At 44.9% G+C, this 23,843-nt stretch overlaps 1 protein-coding gene and 1 pseudogene across 1 annotated transcript in view; both read right to left on the bottom strand.

Moving 5' to 3' along the window:
- Positions 1 to 773: 773 nt before the first annotated feature.
- On the bottom strand, positions 774 to 1,172 carry LOC141051646 (syncollin pseudogene; annotated as a pseudogene).
- DHX34 (DExH-box helicase 34) overlaps positions 1,036 to 23,843 on the bottom strand; it is a 46,434-nt gene continuing 23,626 nt past the window's right edge. The window contains exons 10-17 of the mRNA XM_073549341.1: positions 21,423 to 21,656; positions 21,091 to 21,264; positions 20,278 to 20,389; positions 19,012 to 19,121; positions 18,617 to 18,889; positions 3,519 to 3,695; positions 2,375 to 2,504; positions 1,036 to 1,520 (exon numbers count right to left, since the gene is read on the bottom strand). Coding sequence (XP_073405442.1) covers positions 1,384 to 1,520; positions 2,375 to 2,504; positions 3,519 to 3,695; positions 18,617 to 18,889; positions 19,012 to 19,121; positions 20,278 to 20,389; positions 21,091 to 21,264; positions 21,423 to 21,656 — 1,347 coding nt within the window. The 3' untranslated portion in view covers positions 1,036 to 1,383. The remainder of the gene's footprint in view (positions 1,521 to 2,374; positions 2,505 to 3,518; positions 3,696 to 18,616; positions 18,890 to 19,011; positions 19,122 to 20,277; positions 20,390 to 21,090; positions 21,265 to 21,422; positions 21,657 to 23,843) is intronic.

Here is a 23,843-nt window from a genome sequence, read left to right as displayed (position 1 = left end):
CTTCAGCCAGTACAATCTTTAGTTCAGCTCAGGAGGTTGTTCCAAACATTTTGGAGAACTAATCACAGATCACCTGTCTCTTTATGAAATCTCAGACAGACTTGAGCCCCAGGGCTCCGTGGAGGCCGGATCATCACTTACAGGAGTCCTGCCTCTTCTTTACGCTTAAGATAGTTCTTAATGACAATGCTGTATGTGTGAGGTCATTGCCCTGCTGCACAATAAAATTAGAGCCAATGTCATTAAGAAACTAGCTTAAGTGTAAAGGAGTCCTGGAAGTTATGATGGCGGTCTGCAGAGCCCTGATCTCAACATCAAGTCTGTCTGAGATTACAGAAGAGACAGAAGGATTTGTGTAACCGACATCCACAGAAGATCTGGGGTTAGTCCTCCAAGATGTTTGGAACAATCTCCTGCCAAGTTGCTTCAAAAACTGTGTGCAAGTACAAGTGTTCCTAGAGGAATTGATGAAGGCAAAGGGTGGTCACCAAATATGGATTTGATTTAGATTTCTCTTTTGCTCATTAATTTTGGATTTGGTAAATTGATAAAAAAAAAATTAACACTTTTTTTTAAAGCATTCTTACTTTGTAGCATTTTTTGATATAGAAAAGTAGGATAATTAATTGATTAATATGATACCAATCATTAGAGAACTCCCCCTCCCCAAATATTTGTAGTTAATAAAAAAAACACAACTACAAGCCGTGGTAGATGGATATTTATTCTGCAACCATCATCAGTCTAGCATTGCCCAAAAGTCACCTGGTACATTATGTGCACGTGCAATAATAAGACTGGATGGCATCATTCCAGTCTCCGAAAAGTCCATTAGCGTAGTCCTTCAGCTGGTAGACTACCCCGGAGTTAAAGCTGCGGTTGTTGCCCGACTTGCCGGATTTACTCCACACTTTCAGGGTGCAGCGGTTTGCAACCACCAAGGATGAAATCTTCTTTCCCCATCCGGATGGCATGTATGGGAAGTCGTCACCATCCTTGGCATCGAGGAAGTCACCTCCACAGGACTGGTCGAAGTAAATATTGCTGTGTTCAAACATACGGGTGCAGAGCTTCTCCCCCGCCTCATTTACGAGGTTAGTTGCTGAGGGGCACTCGGCCAGAAGCCCCACGAAGAAGAAAGGCACCAGGAGCACAGAGCAGAGCAGCTTCATGGTAGTGACAGTCACCAATCTGACTGCCCACATGGCATCTATCACATTTATATACTTCATTTCTGTTTGAAGAGTCGACCAAGGTTGTGGATGATATGGATAACATGCGGACTCCGAGGTCATGCTATAAGTTAATATTTGGAATAGAAAACATAAGGCGTCTAGATGGGGAGGGGGATTCAGGTGCGTCCATTCCCACAATGTGTTTACCCTAAGAGTTCCTATGCTGCCTCTTGTGTTTGAGGATCTCAGTAGGTGTCAGAACCAAGTCCTTGTCACACACATTACAGTGATATGTCTTGTGCAGAGAGGTCACTGATGACACATTGGATTCTGCATCCTCCACTTCTATGGCAAAAAAAAAAATCAATTATTATTACAATGCTCACTCCATACTATTAATTTTTTAAAATGTATTTTACAAAATTAAAGTGTTTGTATGATACGAATATCATTTTTTTTTTCTAGTCATAGATAAGATTTAAATGGAGGTACACTCACCGCCCAGCCTAAGCCACTCTAGAAGTCTCCAGAAGTAATGTCTGCTTCTATTTGGAAGTCAACAGGACAGCTGTAGCCACTAACTAGAAGAGCGCGTCGTCAGAAATACAACCAATGATGTGCCCTTCTAATCACCTGACCACTGCAACTAATCACAGACTGCAGCGGTCTTGTAGACTTTTGAACAGCGCAGACATTTCTCCCGAAGCCAGCACAAACACCTGACGTGGTCTGTACTGGATCCACAAAAATGGTGTAAGAGGAGTAGGCCTATGTTTCTTGTTCTTTAGAATTAACACTTTTGTCTAAATGTTTTTTCAATTTTTAGCCCCTACCTTTTAAAGTTATAATTGATATATCCTGCTTTGATCTATTTGCATTTACTCCTCCTAACCACATTTGAAAATTGTTGAGATCAACGTTAAAAAAAAAAAAAAAAATTGCAAATGTTTGAATAAAAATTACATAATACAAAACGAGCAACTTTTTGACACTAAAATCTTGGAACAAAATATTGAAGGAATGTTTTTTATGCAGGATTACGTTTTTGTTTACATGATGGCTGATCGCGATTTCATTTCGTAAAAAAACACAAAATAAAGAAAATAAAAAAAGAAACCTTATACAGTATCGGGTGCCTGACATCACTAACAAATGTCATGTACATCCTTCTATATTGCAGGCAGTGGCTTGTAACGTACCCTGAGCTGTCTCCTCTGCGCAGCTGTTCTGATGGGCCATACGTTCCAAGGGGGTGAATGGCATGTAGAGACCGCAGCGAGGACAGGTCCAGAACGAGCGCAGGCAGTCACTGTAGAAATCTGTGTCGCTCTAAAATAATAAAAAAACACATAATTATCAATCACATTAACATATACAGATATAAAAAGAAACAACAACCACATCCTATGGTGACACGTCATTTTACTTTTACGTTATGAATATTTGCGTTAAACTTTTGTTGAGCTGCACAGTATGGCCGAACGGTCATCAGGGGACTTCTGTGTACCCACTACAAACATAACGACAACTAGGGACAACTAAAAAATGCTGGGCTCCATTGTGCACTTTGGAATAGTCTCTTAATGGGTTTGTACGGTGAAAATATGGTATCCCCTATCATATCCTATAGGTAATAACTTATAGATTGGTGGGGGGTCCGATTGCTGGGAATGGCACCGTTTGGCAGAATAGGTCATTTTTTTAGACTAACGCTTGATTGCCGCTAGTATTGAGCAAATGTGCTCAGATAAGGCGTTATCTGAGCATGCTTGGGTGTTATCAGAGTGTCTTTGGCAAGCTTGAATAATATGTTCGAGTCCCCGCAGCTGCGTGTCTCGTGACTGTTCAACATGCAGGGATTGTCTGTTTGTTAGACAATCCCTACATGTGTTGCAGTGTTAAAACAGCCGCGAGACATGCAGCCACGGGGACACGAACATAGTTTTCAAGCACAACAAAGACCTTATCCGAGCACGTTCGCTAATCACTAATCACCGCTCCACTTTCTCCGGACATCCCATAGCGAATGAATGGAGCAGTGGTCGACATCCAAGTTCCCAATTTTGCAGATGGGTGCTGGCCCAAGTGGTCAGACACCTACCAAGTTATCACCTATCTTGTTTTATCTGCACAACCCCTATAATAAGCTGGCAATTTTAACATTAACTCTGCACTTACACAATGCTATTCCCATAAGTGACTAGGGACCTCTGACCCTGAACATTAGAGATTGGCACAATTGCAGCCTATGTGCGGCCTACACCCAGGAAGGATTTATCTATTTTGGAGCCCACAACCCACCATGTTAATAGAGAATTCCGCTTACATGTTTTTCCCGCTTACCCGCAGACAATTATACGTCAGGAAGCTCGTTACGCCGTATCCTCCTTTCTCAGGATCTGGCTTCATCTCCTCGGTGCTGAACAAGCCCTTTAAGTTGTGACTGTCGGTAATTGTCTGGGGCCCCACATAAAGGTTCTGGGCCTCTAAAACTGCAAGTCGTCTCATGCTGTACATTATCTGCGGAGGAATCAGAAAGGAGTAGAAACTAAAGCAAAATTGGGCAAAATAATTATGCTAAAACAAAAGCAAGCAACTCCACTTGGCAGTACTTTTATCTACACCCCCTGTGTGCGCGGGTGATCGCGATGACGCAATATTCCGTCCATGGTCAAATAGGCCCAGGGCACATGGAATATTACGTCCGATGTCAGAAACGGGTTAATATTTAAAAAATTCATAACTTTGGTTTGCTTTTTTAGTTGTCTGCGGATAAAGCCGTGTGAGGGCCTATTTTTTTTTTTGCAACGCAAGATGTAGATTTCATTGGTGTCAGTTCGAAGAACATACAACATACTTTATTGTACAGTGGGTATGGAAAGTATTCAGACCCCTTTAAATTTTTCACTCTCTTTCATTGCAGCCATTTGGTAAATTCAAAAAAGTTCATTTTTTTCTTATTAATGTACACTCTGCACCCCATCTTGACTGAAAAAAAAAAACAAATGTAGAAATTTTTGCAAATTTATTAAAACAGAAAAACTGAAATATCACATGGTCATAAGTATTCAGACCCTTTGCTCGGACACTCATATTTAAGTCACATGCTGTCCATTTCCTTGTGAGCCTCCTTGAGATGGTTCTACTCCTTAATTGGAGTCCAGTTGTGTTTAATTAAACTGATAGGACTTGATTTGTACAGGCTCAAACCTGTCTATATAAGACCTCACAGCTCACAGTGCATGTCAGATCAAATGAGAATCATGAGGTCAAAGCAACTGGCCAAGGAGCTCAGAGACAGAATTGTGTCAAGGCACAGATCTGGCCAAGGTTACAAAAGAATTTCTGCAGTGCTCAAGGTTCCTAAGAGCACAATGGCCTCCCTAATCCTTAAATGAAAGAAGTTTGGAACCACCAGATGTTTTCCTAGACGTGGCCATCCAGCCAAACTGCGCAATCGTGGAAGAGCCTTTGTGAGAGAGGTAAAGAAGAGCCCCAAGATCACTGTGGCTGAGCTCCACAGATGCAGTAGGCAGATAGGAGAAAGTGCCACAAAGTCAACTATCACTGCAGCCCTCCACCAGTCGGGCCTTTATGGCAGAGTAGCCCGATGGAAGCCTCTCCTCAGTGCCAGACATATGAAAGTCTGCATAGAGTTTGCTAAAAAACACATGAAGGACTCCCAGACTATGAGAAATAAGATTCTGTGGTCTGATACTTTTTGGTGATAATTCTAAGCGATATGTGTGGAGAAAACCAGGCAATGCTCATCACCTGCCCAATACAAACCCAACAGTGAAAAAACAGGATTTTTTGGTTGCTTACCGTAAAATCTATTTCTTGGAGCCTTCATTGGGGGACACAGGAACCATGGGTGTATACTGCTGCCACAAGGAGGCTGACACTATGAAAAAAAAAAGGTCCTCCTCTGCAGTGTACACCCCACCGACTGGCACTAGGCTACTCAGTGAGAAAGCAGGAGAAGTAACAAAATAGAAAGGAACAAACAGACAACTCTAACTGGAACAATATAACACAGAAGAAAGAACAAAAGTTGTTAATCATGGGAGGGTGCTGTGTCCCCCAATGAAGGCTCTGAGAAACAGATTTTACGGTGAGCAACCAAAAAATCCTGTTTTCGCTATCGCTTCATTGGGGGACGCAGGAACCATGGGACGTCCCAAAGCAGTCCCTGGGGAGGGAATAGCTGAAGCTTCGTTGAGGTCGGAGAACTCACCACTGCCGCCTGCAAGATCCTTCTGCCTAGGCTGGCATCCGCTGAAGCGTAGGTATGAACCTTATAAAATTTGGCAAAAGTGTGGATGTAAGACCAAGTTGTCGCTTTGCAAATTTGTAGGGCGGAAGCCCTATGGTGCACTGCCCAGGAGGCGGCCACTGTCCGGTTAGAGTGAGCCCTGATCCCAGGGGGAGGAACTCTGTTCTTGACCCGGTAAGCCTCCAAAATCGCCGTTCTGATCCAGCGAGCAATTGCAGCCATGGAGACAAGACGACCTCTACGAGCACCATCAGGAATGATGAAAAGAGAGTCCGTCTTCCTAAAGGGGGCGGTCCTAGCCAGATAGACCCTCACCGCCCTGACCAGGTCTAACTTGTTCAACAAACGCTCCAGAGGATGAGCCGAAGCAGGACAAAAGGAAGGGAGGACGATATCCTCATTTAGGTGGAAGGCAGACACAACTTTGGGAAGGAAGGAAGGAGGAAGCCGCAAAACCACCTTATAAAAGCAACTTTAATTGCATATAAAAATAAAACCACCCATTCCCAGTGAAAAAATGGCAAATGCCACAATATAGACCTAAACTAAGATGCTGCAAGGCCCTACAATAAACTCAACTGATACCTTACTGTCCGTGGAGGTTGGCACCCTAGGGATCCCGATTTGGCGCCCCCACTTAGCGAGGACTGTCCCTCACTGCCCTGTCAATCCCTGATAACATAGGTATGAAAACAATGGTTGATAGTATAGAGATGAACAATAAGAGTGCCCTAGGGCTTATGCAGACATCCCAGACAAATAAGACAAAAAATTACCACATCATGACAACAAGGTCCACCATATTCCAAGACAGTGCCTTATAAGATGAGGCATAAATAGAAGTAAAGAGTCGTGGCCACTTATCATTTGTGGAGTCACCCCAACGCGTTTCCCCGCAAGAGCGGTTCATCAGGAGGCAAAGCAGATGTAGAACGTGTCCATCATGTCAGATATCAAGATGAGATGGCACCGAAGGTCAGAGAGGCTAACCTTATATAGCCCCAAATTACTCCTCAAATAGGTGACGCCCACACAATCAGGCGTTCACATCACAAGGAACCATACACATGGTCAGTTCCACACGTGTCGCAATTTACTCACATGGGCATGTCAGACTTCCATGTCACCGGGTCCCGGCATGCGCTCCACTCAGGAACGCAAACAAAGATGGCCACGGCTACTTCCGGTCTCTGATAAACCTCCCCGGCCTAATGCGTATGCCCGAGAACAAGCCACAGGGCATGAAGCCAGGAACAAACATGGCCGCTGTACACAGACAGACTGAACCGCGCATGCTCCAATCTCAGTCAATGCTCACGATATTCACGCCACTTAAGTCCCAAAGCGCATCACAGATACAGCGCAGGACAACAGTCAGAGCCCAGAAAACAGGATGATCATAGAATATCAGATCCAAATGGGACATGCTCATACACACAGCGATCATTTTCCTAGTACAGCGCAATACCTCAGAAAGCGACTACAGACCATTCAGTTATAACATATACATAAGGCCCATAATACAAGTCCAAATGATGAATTTCAGAATGGACTATATGTGGAACTCATAAATATAATTTGAAACGAAATATAAGACAAAATATGATATACTAATCAGATCAATAATATGGTACACGTAATAAACGTGTTAAAACATGCCATTATGCTCCCATATACACTTGAAATAGCACATTTATCGAACCAGAGAATGTAAAATAGTCAGTGTTAAATAAAACAGGTATAAGACATGCACTCGTTCATCCCATCTGGGAACAGGGATTGTAGACGAAAAATCCATTCACATTCCTGCCTCAAAATGATTTTATCCAAATTCCCTCCCCTCACCCTGGGTTTTATTAGTTCTATCATGTTTAAAGCGAGCTCATTCAGGCGGCCGTTATAGACACCATTCATATGTCGGGCAACCGGAGTATCCCGTTTATTTCTTATGTCGCCCAAATGTTCGCCCACTCTCACTCTCAACTCTCTAGTGGTTTTACCCACATAGTCCATGGGGCATGTGCATGTCGCTTTATACACTAAACCTGTAGATTTACAATTCCCAAAATCCCTAATGCAGAAGACTCTTCCATTGGTTGCACTCGTGAATGTTTTACATTGATTCATTGTGTTACATCTGGTGCAGTTACCACATCTAAAAAAACCTATAGGTTTTCTATCCAGCCAGGTACCAGTTCTAACCGGTCTCTGATACAAACTATGTACCAGGCGGTCTCCTATTGACCTCCCGTTTCTATATGTGACACTAGGTTTCTGTGAGATAAAACCTCTCAGGTTAGGATCAGCCAGGAGAATTCCCCAATGTTTCTTGATAACTCTATATACTCTATGCGACTGTCCATCGTATGTACCGATTAACCTCACTAGATTTTCATTAGCACTATTCCGTATCCCCTTCTTCTAGAAAAGGGACGATCTCTCAACCTGAGAAGCTTCAACCCATGGTCCTCTTAGGATATGCACAGGATAACCCCTTGTTCTAAATCTATCAAAAAGATCACTAGCCTGTTTTCTGAAGGTACCGATATCGGAGCAATTTCTCCTGATCCTGAGAAACTGGCCCTTTGGTATCCCCGAGTGGAACTGGATGGTGACTCGTCCATCTTAACAAACTATTCGTCGCAGTAGGCTTCCTAAAGGTGCATGTACCTACACTACCATCGGGTCTCTTAGATATAGTAAGGTAAAAAAAATTAATAGTTGTGATCTGACACTCAGATGTAAAATTAAGACCAATGGAGTTATGGTTAATCTGATCAATAAAGCGGTGGAAGTCAGCCTCTAGCCAGACCATAAAATCAAAATATCATCAATATATCTGGCCCAGAGGCTAATATACGGGTTCCACCATTCTTCCTCTTCCCCAAAGATACAAGTTTCCTCCCACCAGCCCAGGAAGACATTTGCATACGACGGGGCATAGGGGCTCCCCATCGCAGTTCCCCTGAGCTGGTGGAAGTACTTTGAATCAAAGAGGAAGTAGTTCCGCGTTAGAACAAACGTGAGCAGCTTTATGACAAATTGATTGTGCGCCTGACACTCCACGGCTCTCGTCTGCAAAAAATGGTTCACAGCTTTCAGACCACATTCATGTGGGATTGAACTATATAGTGCCTCTACATCAATAGATGCCAACAGCGTACCATCCTCAATCGTAACCCCATCCAGAAGACTTAATAGATGAGATGTATCACGCACATATGAGGGTAAAGAATTTACAAAAGGTCTCAGGATCTTATCCAGATAAATACCGCTGTTCTGGGTCAGAGAATCAATTCCCGAGACAATGGGGCGACCCTTAAGTGGTTCTAGCCCCTTGTGTATCTTGGGAAGGGAATAAAATGTTGCTATAACTGGTGAATTTGACATCAAAAAATGAAATTCATTATCAGAGATTAATTTGCCATCTCTCTCTCCATTCAGAATTGACAACAATTCACCCTTAAAATCCTCAGTCGGATCTCCACCCAAGATTTCATATGTGTCACTATGATTTAAAAGGGAATAACACATCCCTCGATATTTATCATGATCCAGGAGCACTAGATTACCACCCTTATCTGAGGCTTTTATAATGATGTTAGCATTTTTTTCAAGTTTCTCCAAGGCCAGTTTTTCACCAGATCTAAGGTTAGATTGGCCATGTGGATCAATATGTGGAATTTTCCGTAAGTCCTCCTCCACCATTTTGATGAAAATATCTATACTTGTTATCTCCTTGATGGGTGGTACTCTAGTGCTTCTATTTTTTAATGTAGTAAACGGGCCTATCCCCCGCTGTTGATCATTCTCCCTCAGGAGACCCGTTAAGGCTTCCAGACCTTCCAATTCATCCTCAGAAAGCCCCAACCGGAGACACTGTTCTCGATCATACTGTTTGAAAAAAAGCTTCCATTTTAGATTACATCCAAAAAGATTAATATCCTTTACCCAATTGAAACAATTAAAAACATTCGTAGGTACAAAATTCAATCCCTTCTGAAGAACACAGTACTCATCCCCTGATAGCACATATGATGACAAATTAATTATTTGGCCTTGATCTATTAAGGTCTTTTCCTCAAATCGTACCCTACTGTTGGGCCTTTGTCCAAAAAAGATGATTGCACCGAAGAGGAGGAGCCAGAGGGTGATTGGTAAGGACCCCTCCCGGCACCTCTTTGCCTGTACTGATTTCTGTATGAACGCCATCTCGTTCTATTAAGCCCCCTTCTACCTCTCAATGTATTGGAGTTATCAGTGCGTTCAGTATCAGAGGTATCAATATCGGAAGATGACACTTCCGTAGAATAACCCCCTTGGTACTTGTATGCTCTATTATCTTTAAATTCGGCAAGATCTCGGGTAAATTGAGAATGCTTCCTATCCTTCAGATTAATCTGAAATTTTTCCACTGATGTTTGAAGACCAGTTTCCCTTTTAACAAACTCAGGGTCTGACTTAAGTTTTTGTACTTTTTCAATCAACCCGTTTAGTCTCTTTGTCGAATCCTCAAACAACTTCTTCTCTTCAATAAGGAGAAGCTGCATAAACCGAATCGATGATTCAATCGACTCTTTTGTCCAAACTGCCAATAATTGTGGGTTTGCAGTTCTAGGTGAGGGTTGTATATTTATACGTAGGCCCTTAGGTACTATCCTATTTTTTATATAATTCTCTAGGCCTCGTATTTCCCACCAGGACTTAATATTTTCTTTATATGCCAAATAAAGTTCTTTGAACAAAGTTTTTAAAGAAGGGTTATCGGTATTATCTGCAACAGGGTTAATGGAAAAAACCTGGTTCGCGTCCTGTGCCCACAAGTCTGTATTGATCGAGGTAGACAAAAAACTGGCCATGTCAAGTATTTCAGTTTGTTGCAAAAGTTCAATATTTCAGGAATTATCAATAACGAAAAGTGAACATATAATCCTTATGTATATGTTATAACTGAATGGTCTGTAGTCGCTTTCTGAGGTATTGCGCTGTTCTAGGAAAATGATCGCCGTGTGTATGAGCATGTCCCATTTGGATCTGATATTCTACGATCATCCTGTTTTCTGGGCTCTGACTGTTGTCCTGCGCTGTATCTGTGATGCGCTTTGGGACTTAAGTGGCGTGAATATCGTGAGCATTGACTGAGATTGGAGCATGCGCGTTTCAGTCTGTCTGTGTACAGCGGCCATGTTTGTTCCTGGCTTCATGCCCTGTGGCTTGTTCTCGGGCATGCGCATTAGGCCGGGGAGGTTTATCAGAGACCGGAAGTAGCCGCGGCCATCTTTGTCTGCGTTCCTGAGTGGAGCGCACGCTGGGACCCGGTGACATGGAAGTATGACATGCCCATGTGAGTAAATTGCGACACGTGTGGAACTGTCCATGTGTATGGTTCCTTGTGATGTGAACGCCTGATTGTGTGGGCGTCACCTATTTGAGGTGTAATTTGGGGCTATATAAGGTTAGCCTCTCTGACCTTCGGTGCCATCTCTTCTTGATATCTGACATGATGGACACTTTCTACATCTGCTTTGCCTCCTGATGAACCGCTCTTGCGGGGAAACGCGTTGGGGTGACTCCAGAAATGATAAGTGGCCACGACTCTTTACTTCTATTTATGCCTCATCTTATAAGGCACTGTCTTGGAATATGGTGGACCATGTTGTCATGATGTGGTAATTTTTTGTCTTATTTGTCTGGGATGTCTGCATAAGCTCTAGGGCACTCTTATTGTTCATCTCTATACTATCAACCATTGTTTTCATACCTATGTTATCAGGGATTGACAGGGCAGTGAGGGACAGTCCTCGCTGAGTGGGGGCGCCAAATAATCGGGATCCCATTTGTCATTTTTTCACTGGGAATGGGTGGTTTTATTTTTATATGCAATTAAAGTTGCTTTTATAGGGATTATATGTTCACTTTTCGTTATTGATAATTCCTGAAATATTGAACTTTTGCAGCAAAACCACCTTATCCTGGTGCAGAACCAAAAAAGGAGGGTGACAGGAAAGGGCCGCCAACTCCAAAACGCGCCTAATGGAGGTGATGGCCACCAGAAACGCCACCCTCCAAGACAGAAAGGACAGGGGAACCTCTCGGAGCGGTTCAAAGGGAGGACTCCTCATAGCCTCCAGAACTAGATTAAGGTCCCAGGGGTCCACAGGTGTCCTGTACGGGGGGAGCCGCATGCACAACCCCCTGAAGAAAAGTTCTGACCTGAGAACAGGAGGATAGATTCTTCTGGAGAAGGATGGAAAGTGCTGACACCTGGACCTTTAAGGAACTTAAGCAAGACCAGCGTCAAATCCTGCCTGGAGAAATGCCAAAACGGAAGGAAGAAAAAAAGACATAAGCGGAATGTGTTGAGACTCACACCAATTGAAATAGGCTTTCCAGGTGCGATAATAGACCCTGGAAAATGACGGCTTCCTAGCCTGGATCATAGTGAGAATCACCAGATCTGAAAGATCGGACGCTCTTAGCAACGCAGTTTCAACAGCCACGCCGTTAAATTGAGCAACCGAGAATTCTGGTGGCAGATTGGACCCTGGGACAGAAGATCCGGTCTGTCTGGCAGCCTCCAAGGGGCGTCCGCGAGAAGATTGACAATGTATGCGAACCAAGACCTTCTGGGCCAATCCGGTGCGATCAGTATGACCAGCACCCCCTCCACCTTGATCTTCAACAGCCTGGGAAAGAGGGGGAGGGAAGGAAACAGGGAAGTGCAAAATGCGCCCAGGGAAAGGCCAGAGCGTCGACGCCCACCGCGAGTGGGTTGCAGGACCTGGAGACAAACCGTGGGACTTTCCTGTTCAGTCGGAACGCCATGAGGTCCACATCCGGAGTCCCCCATCGAATGCAGATCTGATGGAATACCTCCTGATGCAGGGACCACTCTCCTGCCGTGAGGCCCTCGCCACTGAGAAAATCGGCGGCCCAGTTGTCCACGCTGGGAATATAAACTGCGGATATCGCCGGAACCATCTCCTCTGCCTAGAGAAGAATCTTGGCTACCTCGGCCATCGCCAAGGAACTCTGGGTCCCTCCCTGGTGATTGACATATGACACCGCTGTGGCATTGTTCTTCTGGACTCGGATTGGCAGACCCCTGAGAAGCCTTTCCCAGTGGAGGAGGGACAGAAGAATAGCTCTTAGCTCGAGGATGTTGATCGGCAGAGAGGATTTCTCCAACCACCCACGTCCCTGGCAGATGACGAAATACCGCTCCCCAGCCGAGAAGGCTGGCATCTGTCGTCACCACCTGCTAGTGGACGGGAAGGAAGGACCTGCCTTGGAAGATGAGAAGGGATTCCAGCCACCATTTGAGAGATCATTTGACTTGGTAAGAGAGCCGAAACGGACGATCCAGGGAGAGAACAGACCTGTCCCACTGCGAAAGGATGGCCTGCAGAAGAAGTCTTGAATGGAATTGGACAAAAGGGATTGCTTCTGAAGCTGCCACCATCCTCCCCAGAACCTTCATGGCTGAGTGGAAGGAAGGAAGCCGAGAGCTTTGTAGAGCGCAAACTCCCTGCTGGAGGATCGCTCTCTTCTCTTCGGGAAGAAAAACCCTTGTCTGACGAGTGTTGAATAGCATGCCTAGAAAAATGAGTCGCTGAGTCGGGACAAACTGGAAATGATGCTGTTGTACCGCAAAATGCAGGAATCTCTGATGCCCTGGGAAAATCGGGACATGAAGATAGGCGTCCTGCGACTCCATAGAAGCAATTACTGAATGAAGGGATTCCATCCTGAATTGTCTCCGGCGGACTCTCCTGTTCAGCAACTTGAGATCCAGGATGGGCCGAACCGCGCCGTCTTCCTTCGGCACCACAAACAGGTTTGAATAGAAACCTGTGAAGCATTTTCATTCCGGGATGGGGACGATTACCCCTGAACTGAGAAGTTAGGGAATGGCTGCAAAGAAACCCGGGACTAAAGAAGGATCCCTTGGGGACGGGATTCAAAGAATCGATCTCGGGGCCACAAAACAAAATCTATTTTGTATCACAAGGATACAACCTCCCTGACCCATGCGTTCTCCATCGAGTCGAGCCAAACGTCTCTCAAAACGAAAAGACGACCGCCCAGCTTGGGAGATATGCTGGGCTCTTGACACGAGTCATGTCGAGGAAGATCTGCCAGGCCTGGTGGATCTACCTTGGGTGTAACGGGAATGCCAGGGAGGGGTGGCTTTAAAAGAAACCTTCTTCCTATCCCGGCGAGCCTGCGGCCTTTGCTGGTGGGAAAAAGCCTCTGTTGCCGCAAAATGGCGAAAGGGACGAAAGGACTGAAACTGCTGCTTCGGAGGTGGCCGACGAGGCTTGGACTGGGGAAGAAGGGAACTCGTGCCCCCGGTAGCATCCTCAATAATTTGGTCCAGCATGGAGCCGAATAGATGAGATCCCTGGAAAGGCAAACTGATAAGTGACTTCTTTGATGAAAAGTCCGCCTGCCAGGCCTTAAGCCAGACAGTGCGCCGGATAGCCACAATATTGCTAGACGCTTGAGCTTTGCAAGACGCGGCATCCAGGGAGGCAGAGAACAAGTACTTCCCTGCATGCAAAATCTGGTTGGTGAGATCCGCCAGGTTATCTGGACGAGCTCCAGCACGAATGCACTGAAGGAGTTGTTTGGCCCATTTCGAAGGCTATCTTTGCAAAGGATTCTATGATCCTATCATTGGAGTCCTTGAGGGATGCTCCATTAGTAAGTGGGAGCAAAGTGCTGGTGGACAGTCTGGACGCCACGGTAGGAGAAGCTGTCCAATTAGCGGTGAGCTCAGGAGAAAAGGGATATAGGACGCCGAGGCACTTTCCTCTCTGAAAGCATCTGGTCAGGTTCTCTCTTTCCCTGGTAAGAATCTCCTCAAATTCTCCATGAGGAGCGAAGAACTTGGAAGATGGTTGAGACCGTGTAAACGAAACCGCCTGATCTGTGGGTTCCGTAGAGGTGTCCTTGATGCTAAAGGTCTGGTTGACCACCATGAGGCTCTGGACCATGTCTCTCATGTTAGAGGTTTGGTCCGAATCCAGATCCGAATCATCCTCTAATGGTGCGTCCGAAAACGTCTCGCCCGACTTGGGAGAGGAAGATCGGGAAGAGGTAGACCGCCGGGAAAGCCCGGGGGTGAGATGGAGCGGGAAGAGGACCTAGAACGGCGCTCATGTCTGGATCTCTTGTGGCCTGTGTTAGAAGGCCCGGACTGTGATTCATGTAACTCACTAGCAGCTGCAGGCGTAGGAAGGGGCAACCTGTCAAGCACGGACACCAGGTTTTGAGACACCTTGGTGAGGTCCGCCACGGACTGTGACAGAGAGGAAGCCCAGCCTGGAATAGGGGCTTCGCTGTCACCTAGGACAAAAAGGGGCTCCTGGGCAGTGAGCATGATGGGGTTGCTGCAGTCCTGACAGAGGGGAGAGGACTGACCCGAAGGAAGCTTGCACTTACACGAAGAGCACACAAAATGTCTGACCAGAGCAGAAGAAGAAGAGGAAGAGGTAGGAGGGCAAGGACGCTCTGCTTTACTATTAGGCATGATGAAACAGAACCACTAACAGGGGCCAGAAGGTTAGGGGACAGGAAGATGCAGAGGAGAGTGTCAGGCTGCAGAGCGGCTACTCACAGTACTACCTGTGCTGAATGCTGATGTCAGAGCAAGACGATGCAAGTCCCAGCAGGAACTAAGCTGTCTCCAGAGCGTCCAAAATGAAGGCTACAGCCTGTGGTGCTGGTGAAAAGAGCCCGCAGCAGGGGAAAAGAACACACTCTGTATAGATAAACCCACTCTCAAGAACCAGAGGAAGAGGCGGAGCCAGCCGCCATATCCGGGAGGAGGAAGATGGCGGAGATCTGCACCCAAGCAGTGGTCGAGGAAGTGGGCGGAGCTAACAGTGGAAGGCCAGAAGAGACGAGACAGGCAGGAGAAAAGACCGGCCGGATGTAGAGAAGAAGGGGCAGAGCCAACGCGGAGAGCTAGGCCCGAAAAGCCGGGGCCTAGATTAATTCTCCTGACTGCCGATGCAGGGGGGAGCGGCGCGGAGGCCACCAAAGGATCGCCAAACAGGTAGCCCAGCGCCCTATTCTGCCTGGAAACTAGGGAAGGACGTGTCGCTAAAAATGCCCCAGCGCTCCAAATCACCCCAATAAAAAGTAAAAACTTCCTTCTTTACCTTTTTTTTCTCTCTTCTTCTTGAACTCCTCTCCTTTCTTCTTCCTTGGTGAACGAGGAGAAAAGTACCTCTCCATCCGGAAATGTAAGACGTCCGAACTTGCTGCATTGTAGGACGTCTACGCCTCCGAATACCAACAGGCTCTAGTGGGCGAGTGGGTAGGAGACAGGGGCAAGGACCAGATCTGGGTCGCCTGAACACGCTTCTGTGTTAGGGGCTCTTGGGTCCTGCCGGGAAGACATATGAGGATATGGGGTGATGGGGTGGCAGTACACACCGTACTCATAGTCCCTTCGTGGGAGTACAGTTGTGTCTATTCACACTGTATCCCTCCAGGTACCTGAAAGGGAACGAACGCACACTGAGGTAGATATGGGTCTAATGAAAGACCCGTGTCCACCTCCTACTGACACTAAGCTAAAACTGAGTAGCCTAGTGCCAGTCAATGGGGTGTACACTGCAGAGGAGGAGCTAACTTTTTTGTGCATAGTGTCAGCCTCCTAGTGACAGCAGTATACACCCATGGTTCCTGTGTCCCCCAAAGAAGCAATAGAGAAATGGTAATGAGGACATCATGCTATGGGGGTGTTTTCTAGCTGCAGGGACAGGACGACTGGTTGCAGTTGAAGGAAACATGAATGCGGCCAAGTACAGAGAGATCCTGGATGAAAACCTCTTTCACAGTGCTTAGGACCTCAGACTTGGCCGAAGGTTCACATTCCAACAAGGCAATGACCCTAAGCACACAGCTAAAATAACAAAGGAGTGGCTTCAGAACAACTCTGCGATCATTCTTGACTGGCTTAGCCAGAGCCCTGACCTAAACCCAATTGAGCATCTCTGGAGAGCCTGAAAATGGCTGTCCACCAACGTTCACCATCCAACCTGACGGAACTGGAGAGGATCTGCAAAGAAAAATGGCAGAGGATCCCCAAATCCAGGTGTGAAAATCTTGTTGCATCATTCCCAAGAAGACTCATGGCTGTGCTAGCTCAAAAGGATGCTTCTACTCAATACTGAGCAAAGGGTCTGAATGCTTATGACCATGTGATACTTCAGTTTCTTTCTTAATAAAAATTTGCAAAAATGTCTACATTTGTTTTTTTCAGTCAAGATGGGGTGCAGAGTGTACATTAATGAGAAATAAACTGAACTTTTTTGAATTTACCAAATGACTGCAATGAAACAAAGAAAGAAAAATCTAAAGGGGTCTGAATACTTTCCGTACTCACTGTATTTTTTTTTTTTGGGGGGGTGGGGGGTCTGGTGTATGAAGAACAGCAATTCTGTTGCTTCAGTTTTCTACTTCTATACACTACTTATCTTATTGGTTCATTAATTTAATATTGTCATAAATCAGACTTTTATGGTTGCGGCCATACCAAGTGTGTGTTTTTTATATATATTTATTTACTTCTGAATTGTAGAAAGACGGGGCAATTCATACACTTATACTTTTATGCTAGCTCCGATCGCTGGTGTTAGAGGCAGGTGCTGGCTGTATAACACAGCTGATACCTGCCTTGTAAGGAGCAGATTCAGCTCCTGAGCCCACTCTAATGTGTGATATACATGTACCTCCATGTCGGGAAGAGGGATAAAGGGATAGTCTAGCTAAAAAAATGTATGCCATAAGCGTCTGATAAATAAGGGTCACACTTCTGGAATCTCTATTGATTTCTGAGAAGAGGGGTCAGGTGTTCTCTTTGATCTGGCTTCAAAGAAGATACATTGAAGGAGATGAACAGAGTCTATAATTATTGTATTCTGCATCTATACGTGACCCTGCATTTTGGTCTCACGTCCGGGTAGCAGAGAGATACATAGAATCACATTCGTCCTAAGTCAGTAGCTGCATAAATGTTTTTGTTTCTGAAATTTCCTTTTAAAGAGTAACTAAAGCTTTGTTTTTTTAAATGATTTTTTCCAGCATGAAAAAGTTATAAAACTTAGGGTACCGATACACCTAGCGATGCACCAGCGATCCCGACTAGCGATATGACGCGGTCAGGATCGCTGGTGCATCGCTAGGTGGTCGCTAGTGAGCTGCCACACAGGCAGATCTCACCAGCGACATAGCAGGGGTCGGCGGTTGCTACTTACCTGTCAGACGCGGCGATCCTGTGTCCTCCCGCCCGGCTCCACGCGTCGCTCGTCGGCGCCACAGGAAGCCCAGCAGGAAGTGGCCGACGAGAAACGGTCCAGGAGCTTCTCGCGCGATCAGCGTTAACCAGCGGGGGAGCCGGTCGGAGGTAAGTATCACATGCAGCGATATCGCTAGCAATATCGCTGCAACGTCACAAAATCGGTGACTTTACAGCGATATTGCTAGCGATATCGCAGTGTGTAACGGGGGCTTAAGTGGCTTCCTGGCTTCCAAATTTCTGCTATTTCCCAGTCTGTTTGCTGGTTTTCAGCTGCACTGATTTGGAGTACAGATGATGGCAGTGAAAGGGTCAGCTGAGCTCCTGTATCACTAACACTGGGGATAAGCTGCCAGAGAATATTCTGATAAACACAACACTCAGAAGAGGACACAGGTGTTGACCAATCACTGCCATCATCTGTACTCCAAAGGAGTATGCTCTGATATCAATGCAGCTGAAGGCAAATAGCCTGGAATAAAGTAGGGGCTTTGAAGCCACTTACATGTTATTTTTTTTTTTTTTTTACAGGAATGAAGGCAAATCCCACAATAAAGTGATATGAGAAAAGTTTTAGGACTTTCCATGCAGGGCAAAATTATAAAAAAAAAATTATAATAATGAAAGTTTAGTTGCTCTTTTAGGTTTTATTTTCTTAAATTGGATAAGTACAACTCGGGAAACGAATAGTGCAAATCTTGGGGTTTATTTCACCTTGGCGATCTGACAGACACATCATGCTAGGAAGAACATGACTGGCTTTACAAATACCTGAGTTCAACCACGACCTCTGCAGGAAATGTCTACTGTACTCACACGACACAATAGAGGATATCCTCAGATCCACCTCACCTCTTTGCGTACAAAATCCACGAGCCGTTGGCCTAAATCATCGATCTCTCGCCTACTTCTCCGACTCTCATCCTCCTCACAGTCTCGCCTACTAGATGTTTTCTCCAGCTGGGAGCGCAGCACTTTTTCCCATGCCAGTCGGACACGGACAGCCTCGGAGATGAGATGCAGGGCTCCTTCGGGATCTTCCAGGTTTACCTCTATCCAGCCGTCACACACAATGCGGCAGCAGTCAGCATTCGTGTCCAAGGAGCGGGCCAAGAGCAGAAGACCCTGAGTCCATAAAAGAAAGACAACCACTTCTTAGATGCAAAAATGAAAATGACGTGGTTTAGAAACTCCTACTGTTTTGTGTCTACAGCTTCTATGCAGACGTCGTCATCAGGAGGACTGACCTGCAGAGCTGGCAATCTCACACAGTTCACCAAATACGCTTTGTTTGTCTCCAGAAGTGAGACAAAACCCACAATTTGGTGCTTCCTGCTGCATCCCTTGTTTCTTGAGTCTGTGGGAAGGAAACAAATGAATGCATTATAATTGGAACTACTAGTACTTTAAAGGGAATCTGTCACCCCTTTTTTGAGATATCATATAGTGATATCATTAAATTGTGTGTCACATAAGGATTCTCTTAGTACTTTTGCTTCCCCCTGACCCCGCACTTTTCATCCATAAATACCTTTTTTATATCGGTTCAGATGTATGTAAACTGCCACGGTCCGGTCCGATGGGCGGGGCTTATTCAACTGTTCCCCCCTCCCTGTCTTGCTCTACACAAGAAGAAATGCGTAGAGCAAGACAGGGAGGGGGGAGCAGGTAAATAAGCCCCGCCCAGCGGACCGGACAGCCACAGTTTACATACATCTGAACCAATATAAAAAAGGTATTTATGCATGAAAGGTGCGGGGTCAGGGGGAAGCAAAAGTACTAAGAGAATCCTTATGTGACACACAATTGAATTAAATCATTATATGATATCTCAAAAAAGGGGTGACAGATTCCCTTTAAAGGGGTATTCCGGTTTCAGAAAACTCCTGACGACCAGTTACAAGTTTTTGTTTTTTAAATATGCTTTACTCACCCAACCCAGGTCTAATCTTCCCTGCCGCTCCTGATGTCTGGTATCGTCAACAGCATTAAATCCAATCATTGAGCTCATATTGATGGCAGAAAATGCTCAGAATTGCTGAACTTACTGATTGGCTGCAGCGTCATCAGCGCTGCAGACAATAACAGACACCGGGAGCAGCAGTGGACACTCAGTGCTGAACCCGGGGATAGTGAATAAAACAGTTTTTTTTTCTAAATAATCTGCAAAACTAGAAAACCCCTTTAAGGTTTATTGCATCCCTTAGAATTGGTTCCGTCTGACAATGTGGGCAGGAAGGCCAGGCATCTGTGCTCCAGAAGGATTTCTAAGACTATCACACAACCTTTCCACTAGAGGGAAATATCAGTGTTTGGGGGGAGCATTGAAATCTGTAAGTTTTCTTATACAGATCCTCTGTCTTTTCCTTCTTCATCTGAATTTTCACTATTTCTGCACACAAGACTTCTCTTTCTTCCCATAACTTTTCTTTCACTCACTCTGTGTCTCTTTAACCCACAATACTCACACAGTGCATGAAATATATGAAAATATATTGAAACTGAAATATGACCTGTTGGAGCGGCCTCTTCTCTCTCACTCTCTACGTGAAGAAGCTCGGGATTACTAGAGAAGACTGAGGTTGGGTGTAGAACAATACCCTGCTTAGTCCTTGTGTGAAAAACCTGCAACAAAGTTAAAAAAATTTTTATATATATATATTTTCCATATTACAAACTAAGGTTACCGCATCTATATTTATTTTCTACTGAGTGAATGTTCATCATTGCAGGGTCATCTTATCTCTGTGCATGTGGCTATGTGTGGTATTGCAGTCTGGCTCAGTTCATTTAAATGGGTCTCAGATGTGTCACTCAGCTTCTATTATTCAGTGGAAGTAATGAAGGTCAGATATCTATCAATAATGCGCCACTCCAAGACTGGAAGTTACAACGTCCCACCATCAGTCACCAGACTGATCTTTGACCTCAGAGATCAAGTGACTGGTGGTCAGGACATCATCACTTCTGGTCCCGACGGAAACCGTGGAAGAGACGGGTGATTCCAGTGATGACTATTACTTTCTTTTTTTATGGATACCTACATTCTGTAAAGTTTGAAAAGTAGCAGAAATCTCGTTTAATAGTAGTAGGGTCTCATGGCTTGTGTCAGTCACAAGCGATAAGAGATTAGGAAACAGTCAAGAGAGTGGTGCTACGCTGTGTCCGTAACTCCCATAAAAATCAATAGGATTAATGTAGACAGGATAGCACAGCCCGCTCCGCTGATTATGGATGATGAGTAGACACCAACATTCCCTAATACACCCTATAATGCAGAAATTCATTTTGGAGCTTCTATCACTTCTAGAAGTACAAGAACAGACCTGATCAGAATCTTTGCGGCAGCTGTTGAAGCTGTCTGGCAGTGCCACCTGTGGGTACAGGCCGTCGCAGACAATCAGTTTCAGCAAGGACAGCCGTTTTGAGGACAACTCCTCACCAGCACCAGATAAGTTTCGTAGCTCATCGACATTGTGACGGAGTTTAAACTTCACGTCCTGCAAAATACATGATGACAAGAAATGCTGTTGTTAATGGTCATGAATTATCTACAGTTACACAACTGAAGGATTGACTACAAGATGGGCAGGTATGGCCCAAGGACCACCACATCAACCCCAGCTAAAGTCAGGCAGTGATAAGACCGGTCCTACACCTGGATGTCTACGCTGTCCTTCTTGTCTTTATTAGATCTTTCATCATCGTCACTTGAAGAGCCCACATCTTGGTCATGGAGCTTCAACACTTTCCGTTTGCGTTTTTCTGATCGTTCGTGTTCCCTCTTTAGTTGATGAAGCTCTTTGCGCTCCTTGTGATGCCTTTGGCGGCTGTACCGATCACCTACTCTGTTCTCCATCTCATTCAATATCCCGTGGTCCTTCAGCAGACCCTGGAATGGAAAAAAAACAATTAATTGACATTTTAAAATATCGCTGCAGAACAGGAGCTGGTGTCAGAGACATCAGGATTTCCCATAGAAAAGGCAGAGGTGGTTTATTACCACCTCGGCCTTCCTGACCGCTCTATAGACAGAGCTGAAGGAGATCTGTGTCTATAAATATAGGAAGCTCTGACAGATGGGTTACTGGGTGGGAGCAGGAGCTGCTGGAGTCTAGGATACATTTGCCCTATACTTGGGGCTCTAATGCCAGACAAGGTTAAGGGAGAAATCATCAATAATAAAAATGTATTTAAAATGTTGAAATGCCTGACAAAGATCATGTATGACTTTACAGGTGGCAAAATATGTAAAATAAATAAAAAAATTAAAAATATTACAAAAAAAGGTAAGAAATTTTTTTTTAAAAAAACTAAAAAAAGCCATTGTTAATTTTCTCCCAAACATACAAAAACACCATAAGTTTAAAAGGGAAAACAATTTAAAATGTATTCCTTTTTAGTTTAAAAATATGTATATACAGTATATATCTATATATATATAAAGCTGAGAGTGTGTGTGTGTCAAGTCACGCCCACACCACATAGCCCCGCCCACTTCGCATAGCCACACTTACTCCACACGCAAAGCCTCATCCACGCGGCCCACGTTGTTAGCGCACACAGGCGGAGACACATTCGCCTCGAAAGCCACCCTGCAAAACTCACTGGCTGCGACGTCCCAGCCGCTACGAGCTACAATCAGGACCGCCGCCTTCAGAATATCAGTGTGTGGCAGGCACAGGCCACATCTAGCTACATCGTGTCTAGACTGGAGTTGCTCCTGTGAGGCTTGACGTCAAGGGAAAGGGAGGAGCCTCATGGATTACACCGCTGTGCTCATAACAGCAAGTTGCTGTGCACGTGTGACTGTTAAAAGTCGTATCGGCAGTCGTTAAGGTGTTAATATTGTGTTAAAAAAAAACCCGAAACACAGTGGGCTGCGTATATGCAGACTTGAGAGCATTGCTTGCCGATAGATGCTATTAAACATGAGCCAGCACCATTTTGTTGAAGCAAAATTTTTCTTTTTTGAAGACCACAATATTAAATGCGCAGGCGCAGTATTTAAAATTGAAAGCACGTCACTGAAGGTTCAGTGTCCTGGCATTTAAGCCCAGAATGATCATGATGAAGCCAGAGCACCAAAAAAGATCCACATACCGGCACGCACGCCCCGGAGCACCAGCATCTCATTAACTTAACCCCTTAATGACCGGAGCTTTTTTCATTTTTGCGTTTTCATTTCCCTTCTTCCCAGAGCCAAAACTATTTTAGTTTTTCGTCAATATGGCCATGTGAGGGCTTATTTTTTGCGGAGCAAGTTGTACTTTTGAACGACATCATCGGTTATAGCATGTCGTGTACTCGAAAACGGGAAAAAAATTTTATCTAACTGGTGAGGAAAAAATTCCAAACTTTGCTAAAAAAAACAAAAAACAATTTTGTGTAATTCTCCGATACCCGTAGCGGCTCCCATTTTTTGTGATCTCGGGTTGAGTGAGGGCTTATTTTTGCGCACCGAGCTGATGTTTTTAAGGATACAATTTATGTGCAGATACAATCTTTTTATCGCCTGTTATTGCATTTTAATGCAATATCGCCAAAAAAATGTAATTCTGGTGTGATTTAAACTTTTATATTTTTTTATTTTTTTCATATTTTTTAAAACTTTTTTTTTAAATTTTGGCATGCTTCAATAGCCTCCATCGGAGGCTAGAAGCATTCACAACTTCATCAGCTCTGCTACATATAGGCGATGAGCAGATTGCCTATATAAAGCAGAATTACAGCATTGCTATGAGCTCGAGGAGACGTCTGGTTGTGATGGCAACCCATCACTGACCCCCAATCACGTGACGGGGGTCGGCGATGCACGTATTTCCGGCCCGGCAGCTGGAAGCGCTGGACAGCGTTTGACAGCGGCGTTTAACTAGTTAATAGGCGTGGGTGGATCGCGATTCCACCTATGCCTATTGCGGGCTTTGATGCGGGCTCACTCATCAAAGCGGGGGTACTGCCATTGGACGTACTATTCCGTCCAATGGCAGTAAGTGGTTAAAACTTCAAACACAGTTACTATGCCCAGGCAAAGGGCTCTTCAGCTAGTATATACATGTTTTTACTTTTTTCTTAAAAG

Source organism: Dendrobates tinctorius, unplaced genomic scaffold, assembly GCF_039654945.1.
Source record: "Dendrobates tinctorius isolate UK_male_01 unplaced genomic scaffold, ASM3965494v1 ptg000158l, whole genome shotgun sequence".
NCBI classification, from domain to species: domain Eukaryota; kingdom Metazoa; phylum Chordata; class Amphibia; order Anura; family Dendrobatidae; genus Dendrobates; species Dendrobates tinctorius.
The sequence above is the reverse complement of the archived record's forward strand: the minus strand, read 5'-3'. Positions and strand labels throughout refer to the sequence as shown.